The sequence below is a fragment of the Aptenodytes forsteri genome, unplaced genomic scaffold, assembly GCF_000699145.1.
Source record: "Aptenodytes forsteri isolate BGI_AS27 unplaced genomic scaffold, ASM69914v1 Scaffold54, whole genome shotgun sequence".
NCBI classification, from domain to species: Eukaryota; Metazoa; Chordata; class Aves; order Sphenisciformes; family Spheniscidae; genus Aptenodytes; species Aptenodytes forsteri.
Window position 1 is genome coordinate 14722598 of NW_008796044.1, and position 20295 is coordinate 14742892.

The window sequence follows — 20295 nt, forward strand, 5'->3', positions numbered from 1 at the left end:
GTGCCATCTGCAGCACCAGGTTGGTGACGAGTTGTTCAGGTGAAATCTCCAAGGAGCTCCTCTCTGGAAGTTATGCCAGCTTGTGTCCCTGTGGTGCTGCTTTTTGGCAGGCAAAGTACTTTGCAGAGGTGAAAACTAGAGGCAGATCTTGCTGCGGAGGGAGCTCTTTGGATACATGAGTGTGAGCTTCTCAAAGCTGAAGGGATTAGGGCTTAAAAAAAGCTGCTTCAGATAAAGTATGAGATTCATGTTTCCGTGCTCCAGTCAAAGATAAATGGAACTTAGCAAATGGCAGGTGAGATAAAATTGGCATGATTTGTAACAAATGCTTGCAAAACTAAAATTGTCTGCAACTGGCTAGTGATGGTTTTGACCTAAAAAATCTTTTCTGGAAAGTAACTATTTCCTAGTGCCCTTTAGCTAAATGTAAAGCTCGACAGATCTGATGATCGCTTTTGGATCTGTATTGCAATTGGTGACAAGTCTCCCAGTTTGGGATTATAAGCGGTGATGTGAATTGCCGTATTTTGTTTTTCAAGTGGCTCCCAAAGTTACAGCACGGAGGGATTTGGAGGCAAAAAGGGGAAAAAAATTTGTACGGTTACAGGCTAAGTGGGAAGAGGCAAGGCTGCTGGGGAAGATGGGTGCTGAGGGTTTGGAGCAGGGGAAAGGTTAAATTTATACATTTTGAGGAAGGAATTTAAAAGTGAGATCAGCTCTCCTTCTCTCCTTCCATTTGTTTGCGTGGGATGAGGATCCCCCCTTGCCCCTCTCTCTGTGCCCCCTTGCCATGTACAGATTCAGCTGGATGCCCTGGGATCCCTCACTATTTGCTGCTGAGCATACGCACCAAACTGACTGTTTGGCTGATTCATGTGAAAGATGGGCTTTCCTTTGAATACCTACAAATATCAGGGACCCTTGCTGGAGTGTCTCATCCAGGTGTTGAGCAGATCTGGTTCTGTCTACCTTGTTGAAGTGGGCAAGAACTGAATCTTGAGGTGGCCAGGTTATTTACTACTTTAGAAAGGCACTGGCACTTTTCTCAATTGCCACTTCTAATCATATTTGTCACTGGAAGGTGCTTAGTGGCTTTGCAAAAAGTTAAGTTCCCATTTAGTGTCATTTATGAAAGTGTCTCACGGGGCTTGTGTTACCTGAAATAACATCAAATTTCTTTAACCTGCTCTGAGACTATTTTCTTTTTCTGTTCCGCCGTGCAGTTGTGGTGCATTGTGTCTCGGGTGCTCAGAGCTGTAATAATAGCAGTTCTCTGAATGCTGTAGTCCTTCCATTGACTTAAAGCATGGATTTGATTATAATTTTCTGTTCCCCCTTTTCATTTGTTGAACAGAGCAGCACTTTCCTGAGGTGATGCTAGGAGAAGAATTTCTTAGCCTTAGTCTGGACCAGGTTTGCAGTTTAATATCAAGTGACAAGCTCACAGTCTCCTCTGAAGAAAAGGTACAGTAAATTGTATAGCAACAGTGAATGTAAGAATGTTGGAATGTTTCTAGATCTTACATCGGGAACTGTTCTCATGTTATGCTCTTTAGGGGCCATTTTCCAACAGGGCTCACGTGGAAAGGAAAATTAAAAATAATGTGAATCCTAAAAACACATAATGACCTTCGCTTGCTTGTTCTTTGTAGGAAGTAATGATTCTCAGATCTGTATCTCTTCCAAAAGCCCTGGGGGACAGAACCAAATACCTTCCCTCTCTGGAAAACTAGGACCCTCCCATCTGCTGTTGGTGTAAAGCTTGTATTACCTGCCGTAAAACCTCAAAAAAAGGTGAATTTCGTTAGGCCAGGGAGGAGTATTGGCTTCTGTTGCACGTCGGACAGAACAACTAAAGGAGGCCTGCAACCAAAAAGGAAGAAAACATTTTTCTAGCATCGTCAGTGTTTTTTCTGCAACCAAAAAGAAGGAAGGAAACATTTTTCTAGCATCGTCAGTGTTTTTAATGGAAGAGGGGAAAAAAGGCACTGGTTGATGTTGTTTTGTGGTTGAAATGTTCAGCGCATCTTGTGTAGTCTGTAGTCCTGGGAAGGAGGGTGACCAGTGGTTACGGTACTTGGTGCACACCAGGTCCAGCCCCTTTCTCTGGTGTGGGCTTCTTGCGTGACCTGCAGCAGGTTTCTGGGGAGAGGTATGTGCCTCGAGTCCTTCATCTCACCTCCGAATTGTTGCTACGGGGAGATGGACGCTTGTGGGAGGCTACAGGAGAGCTTGAGGATTATGTGGCTCATAACTTCAGGACCTCTGTTGCATGCCTGCATTTTGGTGGGATGAGCCTGGACCTGGGCGTGCTTGGTGCTGCTGGTCTGTACTGAGCTGGTCAAGCTGCACATCCAGGTGTGTGCACCATCCAGCTCAGCCCCTCGGGGCTGCAGACACGCGAGTGCTTGGGCCCATACAGACCGTAATGCGTGCCAGAAAACCCGCACCATGTGAGGTGCGAATGGAGCGATGCTTCATTCAGATCCTGAGCCGGCAAACTTGGAGGCTTCGGGAGCGCGTTTCCGCAGGCATGGGGCTAGTGTGGGCATCTCGGTGGGGTGTTGCAAGGTGCCGTGCAGGCAGGGCCAAAAAGAGAAAAAACAAATGGCGTGAACTCGCGGCGGAATCGCTTTGCATGAGCCAAGCAGCCTGCAAAGGGAAGTGCAAGTTTAGTAACCAATTTTTCCAGTCCTGTGCAGCATTGTTAAAAAGCTTTTATTGGCCTTGTGCCCAGAGAAATCAAAGTACTCCCTCACTCGTCTGAGCTTTATACAATCAAAACCAGTATTTCTTTAGCTGATCGTAAAAGTTGAGAATGCAAGGCAGTGGAAGGAAATGTAAGCATAAGCTGCACGTTCAAAACAACAGATACGAATAACAGGAGAGAGGTAGAGAATGGGATTGGAATATAAACATAAAATATGTGCTGGAGTCCAAAGAAGTGCTGAAAATTGAGGACAGACTTGTAGGCTGCTGTTTTATCTTAGCTTCATGACAGAAATGTTTTCCTTTATTCTTCCTATCTGCTAATGTATGAGAGAGATATAAAAAAATAAATATGTATATATATCTAAAAGTATATATGTATGTGTATATCTATACATACACACACACATATATCTGTGTATGCATGCGCACATGTGATGGATTAAGCAGCAAGATGCTGTAAGCAGGCAAATACTTCACACATCTGAGCGCTGAACTGTCACAGCCAGATTTCACGAGAGGCTTTCTTGTTCCTGTTCTTACCGTGTCTCATACATGTTCTGCAGCCTGTGAGCCAGAGCGCTCCCATCTCTGGGTCACTGGGAAGTGTTATAGCTGAGTCCTGCCAGGGCCAGAAGGTGACGAGGCCAGGGAGGGGTGCATTGCCCTTATAATGCTTCACGGCATGTGTGCCCAAGAGGCTGTGTGTTCTCCCCTTCCTCTGCCACCCCCCAACTAATAACAATTGGCCTAATAAAATATATTCTTTATCTCCACAAATTTTGGCATACTTGCATCCCTAGGCCATCAGGACTAGAGAAATTGTCTGCTACCACAGAAGTCTATTTTAATGGTAAAATGGTGACAGCGTCTCCCTGTTATTCAAAGATTATCGTCCTTTCTCTCCCTCTCCCCCTTGCTGATGCCAGCCTCTGCAGTTGCGCAGGCCCTTTCGGCCTAAGGCAAAGGTTTATTTTGGTCCCTGCCTGCTTTTTTTGCTATAGCTGAGTACTGTGAAGAGAGTTTTATCAATGCTTTCTGTACCTGACCTAATTGGCTCTTTAATTATAACATTGTATGCAAGCAAGGAAAAACCATAAAACCCCATGTTTATTCATATTTACTAACAATGTGTGAAATGGAGGGGCTTCCAGCCCTTGAGAAAGGGCTCCTGCCAACTCAGAATGATGACGAAAGACACTTTTTAAAGGGTTGGGATTTTTGGATTGGGGATTTGAGAGAGTCCAGTAATCAACTCATCGTCTCATGCCGCTAACATGCAGTATCAGCGGATGCACGGTTTGGTCCTCGCTCCTGGGAGTATCTAACAACTGGATTTTTGGCTGAAGAGACTGGGAACACATCTGGGCTTGCTCTTTGCTTAGGTAGTGTGCAGAAATGGGATATTCCAAGCTTTTACCCTTCTACTCCATAGAGTGGGAAATCTGCTTCTCCCAAGCTCGGGACTGCTCCTACAGCCAGGCAGGTGCCAACTGCTCACTCAGCCCATGCCTCTGCTCTAAATAAAGCTGTGTGGGTAACTGCTTCGTTTCATCACACCCCAGCAGCGGGTCTTGCATGGCTGGAAAAACCCGTCTCCTGGGGGAGTGGCAGCAGCTGCTTGGGGTCTGCAGCGGGCACAGCGTGCGGAGGGAGGGCATGGCAGCAGTGGAAACAGATGTGGCCTTTAAATAGAGGTATTGCTGTCTTGGATTAAGATCCCCCCCCCCCTTCTCATAAAATTAGGAATCGGAGCCAATGGAAGGTGCTGGAATCTGATTTTTTTAAAAAATTTCTGTTATTTTTTAGAGTAGGCACAGCAGGGTAGCATCAGTGTATGCCTAACTCAGGAGTGGTCTCCGGCACCGGGGAAGAAGTTTATTCCTTGTGCACATTTACTTTACCTTCCTTTAAGACTTATTCACTGTCATCTTGGTCTGTAGCTGGGTATGCTGTTATTTTTAGAGTAGGCACAGCAGGGTAGCATCAGTGTATGCCTAACTCAGGAGTGGTCTCCGGCACCGGGGAAGAAGTTTATTCCTTGTGCACATTTACTTTACCTTCCTTTAAGACTTATTCACTGTCATCTTGGTCTGTAGCTGGGTATGTCCCAGCCCTGTGACCTGTTCTGTAGCTCAGCATTCGTGCAAAAGAGGTTAATGAAAAGCATGTTTGTTGGCTAAACATTTGCTTTATGCTCCTTCCACGCTCATTTGCAATTAAAAATCTCACAACCTAGTTTCTACTTTAAATGCCTTGTAGCCAAAGTGAAATTGTTTGTTTGTTTATTTTCATTTTAAAATACTTAAAGGTTCTGCAGTAGTTATTTTCCTCTGTGTTTGCTGGGGTTTGATTACATGGCTCCCTGTTGCGTTGCTTAAATCCTCATCGCAGTGTCCTGAATTCCAAACAGTTCAGCAGGAGCATTTGTTGGCATAGGAAATGAGGCCGGTGCTTTACTGCTTTTTTAAAGTATATAGTTTAGCCTAAGAGGAAGAAACCCCTTTCCACTCTGCCTCTCCTTTGTGGGAGGACGGTTTGCCGGCACCTACTGCAGATACATTTGCCAGCAACAACTGGGGCCGAGAGATAGTGCCCTCAGTTCTGGTTAATTTTGTCAAATTAGTGACCTTGGACTGAACAAAATGGTTTCTTGGGGAGTGATGGGAGGGGTGGAAAGAAGGAAAAAATATCTGTGCAAATTGGCCTGACCATTTGGTGACCCCGGAGGGAAGTTGAAACCAAGGACACATGCTGAGTGTGCCGGGGCGCAGGGCCAGCGATGCCTTTTGGGGGAAGCACGGGACGGCTGGGGTCTGCAGGAGATGGCTGTGCTCGGCCCCCCATGAGTAACCGGGTAGCGAGAGCACTTGGGGAATTTTGCCTGTAGATGCGAGTTAAGGGTCAGAATTAAATTCTGCGGGAAAACTCCACTGCAAGGGTTCAGATCCTGCTGTGCAGCATCTGAGACTGCACCAGCCCCTCTCCTTGCCTTGCTGGGTGTTTCAGGAAGCCTTTCCCACTCCCGGTGACATTTTTAGGCCTTTCTTCTGGGAGGAGTGAGGCTCACAGTTATATAAGCACATGCATATTCATGCCAGGAGCCCACGTAGGATGCTTCTGCCCGCGTCTGTTCATCGCGCAGGGCTCTGCATGGCTCCTGCTGTACGGGGTTATTTGTGCCCAGTTTGTCACGGAGTCAAAGTTTGGATGCTTATCTGAACCGGTTGGATCTGGGAGTAAAACTAGATTTTGGTTCAGACCAGAAGTCCAGCGTGCCCTTGTTTCCCTGCAGAAGCATCTGGGTATTTTTAGCGGTGAAACGCGTGTGTCAGGGCCAGCTGCCTTTTGGGGGAAGCACGGGACGGCTGGGGTCTGCAGGAGATGGCTGTGCTCGGCCCCCCATGAGTAACCGGGTAGCGAGAGCACTTGGGGAATTTTGCCTGTAGATGCGAGTTAAGGGTCAGAATTAAATTCTGCGGGAAAACTCCACTGCAAGGGTCCAGATCCTGCTGTGCAGCATCTGAGACTGCACCAGCCCCTCTCCTTGCCTTGCTGGGTGTTTCAGGAAGCCTTTCCCACTCCCGGTGACATTTTTAGGCCTTTCTTCTGGGAGGAGTGAGGCTCACAGTTATATAAGCACATGCATATTCATGCCAGGAGCCCACGTAGGATGCTTCTGCCCGCGTCTGTTCATCGCGCAGGGCTCTGCATGGCTCCTGCTGTACGGGGTTATTTGTGCCCAGTTTGTCACGGAGTCAAAGTTTGGATGCTTATCTGAACCGGTTGGATCTGGGAGTAAAACTAGATTTTGGTTCAGACCAGAAGTCCAGCGTGCCCTTGTTTCCCTGCAGAAGCATCTGGGTATTTTTAGCGGTGAAACGCGTGTGTGGCTGCAGGCAGGGGTTTTCCTGCGCGTGTGGTGAACTTGTCCTGAAGACTTCTTGGTTTTTGGGGTGGGTGGGGTGCGGGGAACTGGTGCAGTGATTGAATATGATGGTGAACATAGTGACTTACTGTGTGGCCAGACTCCTTCGGGAGGGGAGATCTCTGTTATCAGGAGTAATCGTTGTGGCTGATTTCATGAATAATGTCCAGTGCAAATGTCATCGGGCTAATTAAGTTTCCTGGCTGCCTTCCAGTACTCATGTCCAAGAGGTATGATTGTCCTGGACACACACTTAGCTTTGAGAGTGAAACAGCACATCTAGATGTGAAGTTGCTTATTAATATGCATGGTCAGCTCACCTCTTCGGTACCGTGGTGCTTGTGCTCTGTGCATAGTCACAACTTTTTCATCTGTTTGAGAGAGGTCTCGCACCTCCTTCTTTTGATATTGTAAAATCACAATGCTTCTGATTTTGGGTAGGTGACTGTGCAAGCCGGTTTTGTCTTCTCCGTTTAATTGTACTTTATCTGTGTAGGTCTTTGAAGCGGTTATTTCTTGGATAAATTATGAGAAGGAATCTCGCTTAGAGCACATGGCTAAACTGATGGAGCATGTTCGCCTACCCCTTTTGCCCAGAGATTATCTTGTACAGGTTAGTCTGCAAATAAGTAATTAATACTTGCACTGAAGCTGCTGGTAGCTCCTTAATCAATGGCTTGGCTGTTTGTGTCTGAGATGGGTAATTTGGCATGTCACTGAGTCTGTAAACAGAGAAATAAAAGGAAGAACTGGGTGGACTCTGAAATCAATGCGTGTGTGCAGAAACCTTCTTGTAAATGTGACCTCGGCAGTGCCGAGAGCGGAGCTCCTACCCCTCTTGATGAAAGCATTTGGAAGTTAATATCGTGGGATTTCTCACCCTGAAAATACCCAGGTGGTGGTGTTACAAGCTTGTGCAGGGTTTTTTCCCTAGTGCGCAGGTAAATTTACCTTGGTGAAAACACTTCATGTGAGATAATTTTGGCCTAAGACGTGTTCTGTGCATAGAGACAGGTCTGTGTGACCGGCAGGTGAGATGCTCTCTGACTTAGTCTGACTTAGAGATTGTTCTCAACAAGTTAATTCCTGGGATCTGGGCCTTGATAATGAGCTGAGAATCCTCAAAGGAAGGAGTTGGCATATGGACTTTTTGACTACTATGCTTTTATCATGTGTCTAAAAAAATCAATACAACTGAAATAAAATTGATATTCACAAGATGAACCCACCATGTATTTTTTTTCTCTTAACTATATCTTCTGATTGAGTAAAAGATATTGTCTTGCCTTAAAAAAAAAAATCTGACTCAAATAAAAAATTACTTATTTTGTACCCAGACTCCTGGGGAATTCTCCTCTGCTGAGATATTAAGCATCTGGCAGAGAGTGGTAAAATAGAGGGAGCACTGCTACTCTTGAACGATACTGAAGGGAAGTGAGGAGCTTGGATGTTACTGCATGTGTTTGGGAAGAGCTGGAAGTCTGTGTCTGTCTTCTGCATTCTTTTTTTTATGTTGGTATTTTTGGAAGAGAAATTCTAGGTTTCATGTGCTTTCTACAAAGCTCCTTGTGACCTGTGCCACCAAGTACTTCAGTTTAAATGATCTTTCATGTGTGTGCGGGTTCTCAGACAGTTGAAGAAGAAGCTTTAATCAAGAATAACAACACCTGTAAAGACTTCCTTATCGAGGCCATGAAATATCATTTGCTTCCTCTGGATCAAAGGCAACTGATAAAGAATCCTAGAACAAAGCCGAGGACTCCCGTTAGCCTGCCAAAGGTAAGCCGAGTTGGTCGCACCATGTTACTGGTGGCATTTTCTGTCTTTGAAATGAGCTTGCATACTTGCCGCATTACTTCTCACTAACTCCATGATCCTCCTTTGAAGTGTTTTACTCCCTCTTCTGGTATTGCCTATGCCTGCCAAGGACACATAATTAAGTTGGATAAACTTAGATAAACCCTTAGGAGAAGCAATGTCTCTGCTCCCAGGGGCAAGGGTCTGCTCTTGAAACGTTTTGTCAGCCACAAGTGGTTTTGTGAACGGCTGGTGCTCCTGGAGCCATGGCTTGAGAATCGCTGACCCGTGGAGCAGCAGCGGTGGCAGGCAGCCTCCTGTAGTGCTCAGAGGGTCGGCTGAGGTTTCTGCTGGCTTGTAGCACTGTCATGGAGCCCTGCTGAGGAGGGTCACAGTAGGTGTCTGTCTTTTTCCCCGTATTCATGATCAGAAGCCAGGAAAGCAGGAAACAACGGCACCCAGACCCGTGGGCAGGAAGTCTGAAGCAAATTTCAATAGACTCAAAGCAGCTACTGAATAAATAATCCTTGTTACTCCCTGCGTTTATCCTGCAGGCGTGTGATGCTCTGGCCACCACTTTATTAGTGAAGAAAAAAATGACAACAGAAACTATTTTCCCTGTGCCCTGGAGATAAATGCAGTTTGGCACGATGTCTCTGAACAGACTGTCACTGAAGTTATTAGTAAGCATTTCGGAGATTGTAAGGCATCAAAACCTCAGTGTATTATTTTTCTAAGCACAAATCATAGGGAGCTTGGTTTGTGGGATGGTGTATGAGGTCTGTGCTATGAAGGACTATTCAGATGTTTAGATATTGGACTGTCCATCGAGAAATTGTGGTTCTGCAGAGTGTGTCAACGTGTTGTGTCCTTTCTGCCTGCTGATGCCGAGATGAAATTGGTAGAACATAGCTTTGGGGGTGTCAGGAAGGGCTGATGCGACCCTTGTTCAAGGACTAAAGTAGTTAAGGATAAAATGAACAGTGAACCAGCGAGTTCAGAGGTGCTGAACATCTTTTTATAGCATGACCTATGAGTACAAACCCAAATCTTCTGCAGGTCTCTCCTCCCTTCTTTTTAACTGTAAAGAAAGGGGAGAAGGCGATGATGTTCCAGCAATCCTGTTACTGAGAAACTTTCATCTGGTCTGTTGGTCCTGCTGATGAGGGATTACCGTCTGCTGTGAAATCTCTTAATTCTGTAATCGTGTGAAGCTCTGCAGCTTTCCATGGAAGACTGTTACACAACTAGTAGTCAGGCTGCTAATTTAGACTCAATTTGCTTTCTAATGTCACATTCTTATCTTTGTAGATCAAACAGTCCACTATTTTCATACTCCTCAAATTCTTTAAAATGCTGTCGAGCTCTGTACTTTTAAAGCAACTGTGATTGGAGTTGAGCTCATTACCTGAGTGACCTCGAGTGACAATCTTACCCCCTCAGCTACTCACAGCTGCCTTGCAGGGGCTAAAGCCAGTTTCCTATCTACTCTTTAACTACATTTGAAGCCCCGTTATCTTACTTCTAGCTCCTTGGCCTTGTAAAAATCAGATTGTCTTGGGTAGTGTTTGCTCCTGCCAATTTGCTGTGATAAGGGGAGCAAACCCTCCCTCTTGATAGCTGTGGAGGGTCGAAGGAAATGTGTTTAGAACAAAGTGCAGGTCGAGCTGTTTGTAGGTGCTGTAGGCTTGGATGCTGCCTGTGCATGTGTTGGTTTGCAGTGCCCAGCTGGGGCTCAGCAGCGGTGGGCAGCCCTCGAGTGCTGAGCTGCAGGCTCCTGGGACCACTGCTCCTGGGCCAGTTAGTGAGTCCGTGGGGAGTTTATCTTCTGGTGGCAGACAGGGCAGATTTGGGAAGGACCACACTGCATGCCATCCAGGTCTTCTCGCTTTTCCACCAGTGTCCACTGCCTGCCGTTGTTGGGGATGGAGTCTGGGGCCGGACAGACCTTTAGCCTGATCTGGCAGAGTGGTTCTTGTGCTCCTGAGATTGCCCTTGATCACCTTCACATAGATCTTCCCTATCTGTAAATAATTTAGGGTTTAATTACTGGATTTGCATCAATACACGTTGCAGCCAAAAGCCTTGATGAAGCTGACAAATCACTTCCTTTGGCAGCCCAGCACCCCAGGTCTTAATAGTCCGGTGATTTCCCCGAGTGTTGTCTTCCCCGCAGGTGGCAATACAGCTGTCAGATTTTATTTGCTAAGTGGCATCGATTATTTTTAGCACCACCATGGAGATAATGACTAAACAGTGGGCTGGCTCTGGAAATTATGCTGGGATCCTCTTCGCTTAAAAATACTTCTGCAGTGAGTCTTGTGTGTGCCATGGTGCCAAGTGGTTTTGTGTTTCATGGGGAAATAGGGCAGGTTGCCCACCTCAAATGGTGAGGAATGGTTAATGGTGCTGCCATATTTAGCATGCATTAAATTGGAGATAACTTTCTCCCCCCGTCGCCCCCCCCCACAGAGGCTTTTAGTAGGCCTGCAGCATGTTTTTGGCAGCTGCTCTCAGCCAGGTTGTGCCGATGGTTTCTTTGCAGGGAGCGGCTTCCCGGGCTAGTGTCTGAGGTTTTCTAGCTCTCATCTTCCCTCTCCAGGTGATGATCGTGGTGGGTGGGCAAGCACCCAAAGCCATTCGCAGTGTGGAGTGCTATGATTTTGAGGAGGAGCGGTGGGATCAGGTTGCTGAGCTTCCCTCCCGGAGATGCAGAGCAGGTAACGGGAACTTTTCCTGCAACCTTCTTCCTTTTCCCAGCGCAGCTCTTCAGGGCTGGATGGATGTCCTCAGTCGTCCCTTTAGCCTTCCTCTGTGCCCCTGGCCTCAAGCAGCTCTTTCTTTGTGCCATTCCTTCCTCCTCTTTCCCTACGCACATGTATCCTTCTCGTTCAGGTGGATGCCCTGCTCTCTAGAGGTGTTGCTCCTGCCTGTCTGCCCTCCATAGCCACTGTCTCCCCTTCATTATGTCTCTCTCCTGGCTGCTGCTCCATCAGTGTTTCCCCTCCTCCTCCCATCCCGCTGGCCTGGCAGCTCACAGGGATTTAGTTTTCCATGCTGGTTTACTAGTGAAAATCAAAGGGGCTGAGTCAGGCCCTCTTGGTGCTGAAGCAGATCTGTAAGTTGGGAGTGTTCCTCTGAAGACATCTGAGAGGGCTGTGTATGTGGATCACCATTTGGTGTCCTCTCTGCCTCAGAAAATTTTTCATTCAGGTGTGAAATCCATCTGTGCCTTATGTTGCCGTGTATTTGTGTGCATTTCACTTTCCATGACATGCATGTTTTATCGTACTTGGCTCCAATGCTCTTAATCTGCAGAAAATGCCAAAGACTTGCCCACGTTCTGCTCTTCCCTGCTGTCTTACCTCGACAGACGCCTGATGATACTCGCTTCCCAAGCTGTTTGTAAACCTCCGTAAAATCTCTCTCCTCTTTTATCAGGTGTGGTATTTATGGCTGGCAATGTTTATGCTGTCGGGGGCTTTAACGGATCTTTAAGGGTACGGACGGTTGATGTGTACGATGGCGTGAAGGACCAGTGGACGTCCATAGCCAGCATGCAGGAAAGACGAAGCACTTTAGGCGCAGCTGTGCTCAATGATCTCCTGTATGCAGTGGGCGGCTTTGATGGCAGCACCGGTAGGTGACTGAGCAAAAACCAGGCAGTGCCTGACCCAAAAAAATGTTTTCAGAGACCCCTGCAAAGACTGCAGAGCTTTAGTGAGGTTCCTGCGCCCTTCCTCTATGATTTTGTAGAGAAAGAGCCAGAGATTGGGTTTACTGTGTGTTGTAACTAACCACATGCACATTATGACCCATCAGTAATTGCAGAGTATCTCACTATCAGCTAGTGATGAGTACAACGCAACAGGGTCTGGGGGAATTTTTAAACCTTTGCAAGGACATTTTGTAATGCTTGAAAGGATGTGGGACTTTTGGGCTTGGAATCTGGACTCTGCTCCTCCTTGGTGTCCCCAGCACATTGGAGGGGCAGCAGTCCCAGGGCAGAGGCCATGGGGTAGCAATTTTTCCAGCCGCTGAAGAAGTGGCGTTGACATGCTGGCCCCAGCCTGAAAGGCAAGGGACTAGAAAATTGGGTTGCAGGAGTGTGGGGGGAATTACGGGCTTGGGAGGAGGTGGAAGGCAGATGAAAGTGCAACACCAATCTTTTTTTCTTCTCTTTTTTTTTAATTAGAAAACCTGTGTATCCCCTTTTTAACTAGGTCTGGCATCAGTTGAGGCCTATAGCTATAAAACCAATGAGTGGTTTTTTGTGGCTCCCATGAACACAAGAAGAAGCAGTGTTGGAGTTGGAGTTGTGGAGGGTAAGAAAATCAGTAGCCATTTCCATCAAGCAAATGTTACTGTGTCAAACAGAAGCCTGAACAGTTAAGTGCAATAGGAGGAACTGCAGGAACTGTTCTCTAGACTATCTTTAGTTGGTAAAGATTTATTTTATATGACGTAATCGCTGCAGCTTTTTCCATTCTCCTCTTTATCTTAGTGAAAAATCATGGGTAGCTTTCCAAGAGCCTCAGGCCCATATCAGACTAGCCCATGCCTCCTGCGAATGCCATTAGGTGTGTGCAGGTTTCTTTGAATCCTTTATCTTAGTGAAAAATCATGGGTAGCTTTCCAAGAGCCTCAGGCCCATATCAGAGCAGCCCATGCCTCCTGTGAATGCTATTAGGTGTGTGCAGGTGTCTTTGAATCCTTATTCTTCCTGGGCTGCTTCTGGCCAACGAAAGCAAATGGTATTGTGCAGTGTTGCCATCAGCAGACATTGTGTGGATGGAGTACCCATCACAGAAAATCTGCTCGGCGAGAGAAACAGGAGCATAGTTCATCCCGCAGCCCCAAGCTGATGGTTTGACAGGAATACTAAAACCTGTGTTTATTGACATCAGGCCTGCCGGCACACACGGCACGATTTGCTCTGGTTCGTAAAGGAGTAGGGACTGACGACAGCGAACGCTGGTGCTGCGGGAGCGAGGCAGGCGAGGTGGGTGGAGAGGGTGCTTGGAGGGATCGCGGTGGCTGTTGGCACCTATGTGTCAGCACCAAACTCAAGTGAGCTGGAACTGAGCATCTTGGTTTGGATCCAGGAGAAAGAACGGCTTAAGTAGGAACCTTTTCTTCCTTTAGCAAAATCAATTCTGAAGCAAGTGAAAGGTTTTATTTGACCTTGTCTTTAGCGTGGTGTAGCAGTTTCCAATTAGTACAGTGTGGAGCAGCCGCTGGCACAAGCCTTGTTATAAACTGTGCTTTGAAGTGGCTTGGTTTGACCTGTGTGCATGGGAAATACATGAAATGTGTTTATGTGAGAAGAGGGAGGGAGATAAAGTCAGAATAAATAATGGTGGTTGAGCTAAATTTGCGTATTTAAGAAGCGTCTCCTTCAAAATTGGCTGTGCTTGTGAAGTGCTGGGCTGCTGGTAGTCAGTGGGATTTGCTGGAGTGGGTCAGTCATTTGAATGTGGAACAAATATTAAGTACGTACCCGAGAGATGCATTTCTATGGATAGGTTTTCTACTGGAGACATATGAAATCCTTTTCCTTTGCTTTGTTTGAAAAGTGCAGATAAGTGTTGCACGTGTTGGAGTCCACGATAAAAAAAAAAAAATATAATGAGGGCATGTGATGGGGAAGAAGAGCTCATCGTATTGGTGTAGGGAACAAGCTGCAGCCTGCAGTTAATCCACAGTGTTCATCTGAATGTGATGAAGATTGATCTGATGTCTGTGGGCACTGAAAATATCTAGTAATTGATGCCAGCCAGGGGACTTTATCTTGTCTTGCTCTGTCCGGCACTCTTGCCTTGATTCATTGACTAACACCAGGCAGGTTGAAACAACAGCGCGAATAAGAGTTTGAAATGTTTATAGAGACAGGAAGATGCAGAAGGAGCGCAGTTGTAAACCTGATCCTTGCAAACCTCTCCTAATGATCACAGCCCGAGGAAGGTATGAGTGGAGCTGAGGAGATGTAATGGGCATGTGATGGGGAAGAAGAGCTCATCGTATTGGTGTAGGGAACAAGCTGCAGCCTGCAGTTAATCCACAGTGTTCATCTGAATGTGATGAAGATTGATCTGATGTCTGTGGGCACTGAAAATATCTAGTAATTGATGCCAGCCAGGGGACTTTATCTTGTCTTGCTCTGTCCGGCACTCTTGCCTTGATTCATTGACTAACACCAGGCAGGTTGAAACAACAGCGCGAATAAGAGTTTGAAATGTTTATAGAGACAGGAAGATGCAGAAGGAGCGCAGTTGTAAACCTGATCCTTGCAAACCTCTCCTAATGATCACAGCCCGAGGAAGGTATGAGTGGAGCTGAGGGGGAGAACAGGGGTCAGAGGCAGGACCATGAGAAAGAAAAGAGCTGGCCTGTTCTTCGAGCCTTGCAAGCATCAAGGAAACAGGAGGATGGAAAAGCGTAAGAGTATAGATGATAACTGCTGGTGGGAGTCTCGTGATAAAGAATTGCATAGCTCATTTGTGGCCAGGCTCTGCTGTTACGGACTGAAAATTGGTCTTATTCATGGGTTTTGTACAAAAATTTGGGTTAGAATTTTCCTGCATATTTGTTGAACTTTATTAATGGTTGTTTGTTGCAATGTCTAGGAGGCCCGGTCTAGAACCAGAACGCCTTTGTGCTAGGTGATCTAGTAAAGAAACACAAAGAAGCCCTCTCTGCCCAGAGGGTTTACTGCCTAAATGCAAAATGAGCTGATAGACAATACAGCGAGATAAGGAGAGATTATGAGTCAGGTCTGTGAACAGAGGACGCGGTGGAGCATTAGCCTTGTTTCACGTATGGTGTAGTCCTGTGACATCTGACTGTGTTTTTCCAGTCTCTCTAGGTGTATGTTGTCCAGCTTTCGTCGAGTTGAAGTAGGGAGGGACAGATATACCATGCTGTGAGGGTCTCCTGTGGTATCTTCTGTGTTGTGATCACCTGGCGTGAGTGAGCAGGCTGGCCTCAGCTGTGCTAGCAGCATTGGTTTGTTTTGATTTGGCCCAGGTTCTTCAAAATCAGGTCTAGGTTTCCATGCAGGTATTATATTAACATAAGAGGCTATTGCATATTTATTGCTCATGTGATATTGTAATTAATGTACAGTATCGACCTTTGACAGCACATTTTGCCTTGTGGCACCTGAACAGGAGGAAACAATCGGCAGAATGTGCTTTGATGTTACCTCTTCTCCTGGGCCAACAAGTCATTTGGAAAACCCTCTGGGCTTTTGGCTTCTAATTTAGCTGTTGTGTCGTGTATTTCCTTGTCTTAGTTGACAGCTTTAACAGCTTTAAAAACAATCCTGCCTGTCTGCGAGTTTCCTTCACATCCTTTTGGTAGGATTTTCCCCAGACATCCCAGCAGGTTTAGGCACATCTCCCAAGGCCTCCCTCAGCCGGGATCTGTCCTTACCTGGGGCCGTCAGGCGTGATGGTAATGTAAATCAGTCGTAGCCGTAATGCCGATGCCAACGTGTGTCTCTTCCAGGTAAGCTCTATGCTGTGGGGGGTTACGATGGAGCGTCCCGTCAGTGCCTTAGTACCGTCGAGCAGTATAACCCAGCCACGAACGAATGGACCTATGTAGCCGACATGAGCACTCGACGCAGCGGTGCAGGTACTGGCTCCGAGATGTGTTCTTAAGAGTGGGTGATCGCTAGGTTCTCCTCGGCTCACGGAAAGGAAGGAGAAGTGTGTTTTGGCATTGCCTGGCTGGCAAGCGCAACCTGTTGTTTTCCCCTTCTTCCCATGAGGGGAAAAACCGTAATTGCTTGGAAGCTCTCAGCAGCTCTCCTGACTTTGTTAAAATCTGCCAAATTGAAATTAATTTCTGGGTTAATGAAATAACGTTCAGTGTTTCTAAGTAGCCTTGCTAACAGATGCATCTCACTTGTAAGCAGAGAGTTATCTTTCCAAATCACCAGCTGCAGGCTCAGCCAGGGACTGGAAAGCCAAGCTGCGTTCTCCTTCTCTCCTATCATTTGGGGGTTGTCAGATGGATTTTCCTTTTGGATCTTCTCTGCAAGCATCCAGTGGGTGCTCTGCAGCACAAAGCACATCTGCACTGGGTGATGTGCAGACCAAGTCAAGGTAACAAAATTAATCTCAGATTGCCCCTGCTAAGCTTGATTTTTAGTGTACCTTTTGCTGGCAAGAGTTGGTGATCCGGAGGATTAGAGGAAAGGACATGTTAAAAAAGGATTATATTCTAGTCTTGATGGTTTCTGACTTACTATGTGATGTTAGGCCAGGTAGGCACTTGTCCTCTCTGTGGCTGTTCCTCTCTGAAAGGGATAAAAGCTCTTATCCATTGCATTTAAAATCATCTTCAGATGAAAGGGAATGTGTCCGTATTGGTCCTATTGCTCAGTGTGTGCAGTGAGTCCTCCCTGATGTCAAATTGTGCAGTTCTCGTTTTACAACAGCCAAAGTGGTGGTTACCAGAGGTAGCCAAGCCCAGAGGCTGCCCTTTGTGTGCGGGCTGAAATAACCCTGCCGTGGGAATTTCATTCTGAACTGGGTGGTCGGGAGACTGCTCTCTACACACCATCTTTCTTTCCTCACTCTAATACCTTTTCCATAACTCCAGGTGAAGTAGATATGGTCACACACTGTTGGCTTGAATTCAGTTGAAGAGGTTTTTAGTATCTGCTTGATGCTTAGACCTAGCCCAATGCAACCTTATAGAACAGAACGAGTATCTCGCGTTGTTGACAGCATGTTGAAACACAGCAAAACAGTTTGTGCCTGTAGTGAGATGGATTTTAGTGAGTCATCTTTGTTTGAAACACTCTGCTCTGAGCACTGCTTTGCAAGTACATCTCCATATGGCAAGTCCAGTATTAGGAATGCTCTTGCTTGCCTGCCAAATAGCCTTGCAATTTTCTGTTCCCAACCTGAAAGCTGAGCTCCTCAAGTTCTGGTTGTCACCCAGGTGCCCCTCCAGCAGGCACCGGGGAAGGGACTGGCCGGTGCCACTCATCACAAGTGGTGCTGCAGCATGATCTATAAATGAAACCGTGCTCAGAGCTGCCGGCATTGCCGTCCCGATGCTGACATCTAGTGGAGGTGAGGACGGGTGTCCCCAAGTCCCTGGGGTGACCCCAATCCAGGCAGTGGGGCTGTGTGGATGTGCGGGCGCTGGCAGTGCTGGGTTTGCTGTGCTTTCCCCTCCTGGCAGGGACGTCCCATCCGTGTGTGCCCTGTTTCGCACACAGGGAGGCAGTTTTAGATGGAGAAGCCTTAGAATGTTTCCGACTCTTTTACTCTCCTACTTGCTTAAATTAGTCTACTAATTAAATTATTTCTTAAAAGTGTAAAATTTTTGCTTAACAGCTGAGTATAGTCAAATGCTAAGGTGCTGCAAACCCAGGCTGCTGGGCTCAGACGCAGTAGGCTTTCCTCACCAGTTAAATGAGTTCCCATTCCCCAGTCAACTGGGAGGCACCAGCTCTGGGGCCAGGACGTGTACTGGGATGTGTTCTGCTCTTCTTAGATGGTGCACGTTGGAGTACCTCAACCAGACTGAGAATTTCACCCAGTAAGGTGGATATTTATGGCAGTTAGACATTAATCACCAGTGTTTTCCAGAGATGAACCATGAATCCCAATGTCACGTTGGGATTTCAACACCTCTTGATGCAGCGGGAGACGGCTGGTCAAAGCCAAAGCCAGCAGCAGCAAGTTAAGAAAATCTGGAGAAGAGAGAGGTGATGGTGGTAGACCTGCGGCAGCATTCCTGTCCCCCAAACGGTGGTGTGCCTGCTGGAGTTTTAATTCATCAGTCAGTCTCAGTTAGGTGCTGGCCTGTTTTTGGGTGAGGGAGGAGTAATAATGCTCAGATGTTTTCCCTCCCTGCCTTGTGTTGTCGTCCTGCAGGTGGAGCACAGCGGCTGCTGTGGTCGGTGCTCCTGCTGACCATGGCAAGACTTGGAGCAATGTGACACATCGCATTTTTGGGATGTGACACACCACCAGGAGGTGTTCCCGCGGCACGGGAGCTGCCGAGCCCGAATGGTGCCTGCTCTCTGGCTCACCATGGCAGCGCTGCTCCTGTGCTCTCCTTTCCCTGTGCTGCACGTGGCAAACAGGAAAGATATTTGCACAGGGGCCAACTTGAAAACCCATCGGTTTTACGCTGGCAGGGCCCCTCTCCTCCCTGTGCACGCCTTTCCGGCTCTGTGCCTTTCCCTCAATCGTCAGCACGAGTCCATCTTCAGGGCACGAGGGCCGTCCTGCTGGTAAATGCTCGTGGTTGAAATGATGGAATTCAGATCTATGTTTCTGTTTTACTAACATCCCACCTTGTTAATTTTAATAGAGGCCTTTGAACCTATTAACGAAGATATGTTGCTGGAAGTTTTAACTCTCACGGATTGGTGAACATTTTAATTAATTTACTTAATATTAGGCAGAAGCACCCTTCAGATCCCTGTCATTCCCAGAGATTGAGCCAGGGGCTTGCGAAAGTGGCTGGGAAGGTGGCCTTGGAGGCACCTTGTCTGTGCAAGTGCTGCTGCCGTGTTTGGGGGCGGGAGTGGGGGGAGAGGAACCCAGTGGCAACCGCAACAACTGGAGACAGTAAGTTGTTGAGAAGAGGAAGAGTGTCCAAGGGATGAAGGCATGTGGCACAAAGGCAGCAGGAAAAGCAAAAAGCTCTTGAAAGTGGGAATCAAGCTAAAAGCAAAGGGTCCTGTGGCAGAAAAGATCAGGCAGATAGGGACGAGGTGGGGTGGGATGCAGCAGTCAGGGAGGTAAAGGGAAGAGAGAACAAGTCAGTCCAAAAAGATTGAATAAAGGCAGACGAATGTCATGGGACTAGACTACTGATCTCAGATAGACTGAGATCTACCTGAGAAAGGGGCACAGCCCTGAAAGATAGGACATCTGCCAGGCGTTACTGTGCAGGTCTGCTGTAGTGTCACGTGGTGGTTGGATGGAGACTTGACCACGTCCCAGGTGATCTTGAGGCACATGTGGCCCATGTTTTGGAAATGCTTTGGAGAGGCCAAGGCAATACCCAGTAGAAGACCCAGGGACATGCAACCCTTTCCCCTGGACGTTTGGCTAATGCTGGGCTCTGTTTGGCAGGTGTCGGTGTTCTGAGCGGGCTGCTGTATGCTACAGGGGGGCACGATGGTCCCTTAGTAAGGAAGAGTGTGGAAGTCTATGATCCAGGAACAAACACCTGGAAGCAAGTAGCAGACATGAATATGTGTAGAAGAAATGCAGGTAACCACAATAAGCCTTTCTGTGGTGTTTGGTTGTAGTTGTCTGTGTGTTTTTAATGCAGCTAATGTGCTAGTGATGTAAGTGATCAGTATTGTAAGAAAGTGATAAAAATGGAAGATGAGGTATCTGCTTGGGAATGAATCGGAACATGGCAGATGACGTGTCATGGGGGATGAGTTAGCCCATGTCTAACCATCTGTGCTCTGCTTTGAGGTGTGTGTGCAGTGAATGGTCTCCTCTACGTGGTGGGAGGAGATGATGGTTCCTGTAATTTGGCCTCGGTGGAATACTACAACCCCATCACGGACAAGTGGACGTTATTACCAACCAGCATGAGCACGGGGAGAAGTTACGCAGGTATATAGTCAGTGGGAGAGCTGAAAACAGCTGGGGTCATTCATAAACTAGAGGGCTGTGCCTCCTGAAGCTTTAATCTTATATTTTTGTATGTTTTATGTGGCTTTCAGTAGAGGAACCTGTCATAGAATTAGTAGACACCTCTCCCTCTGCTAGCCCATTGCTAGTCTTTAAAGGCTTTGCAGGGTGATCTTAGCCACATTGCAAGCCAAGAGTTTCTCCTATGATAACTGTGTCTGTCTGTCCATTCTT

General features: G+C 47.0%; 1 protein-coding gene across 1 annotated transcript in view; it reads left to right on the top strand.

The window, feature by feature from the left end:
- The window catches only part of KLHL3 (kelch like family member 3), a 43791-nt gene that overhangs the window by 18776 nt on the left and 4720 nt on the right, over positions 1–20295 (top strand). Inside the window, exons 5-13 of the mRNA XM_009285902.2 lie at positions 1355–1464; positions 7134–7250; positions 8267–8416; positions 11037–11154; positions 11876–12073; positions 12658–12759; positions 15944–16072; positions 19546–19686; positions 19900–20043. Coding sequence (XP_009284177.1) covers positions 1355–1464; positions 7134–7250; positions 8267–8416; positions 11037–11154; positions 11876–12073; positions 12658–12759; positions 15944–16072; positions 19546–19686; positions 19900–20043 — 1209 coding nt within the window. The remainder of the gene's footprint in view (positions 1–1354; positions 1465–7133; positions 7251–8266; positions 8417–11036; positions 11155–11875; positions 12074–12657; positions 12760–15943; positions 16073–19545; positions 19687–19899; positions 20044–20295) is intronic.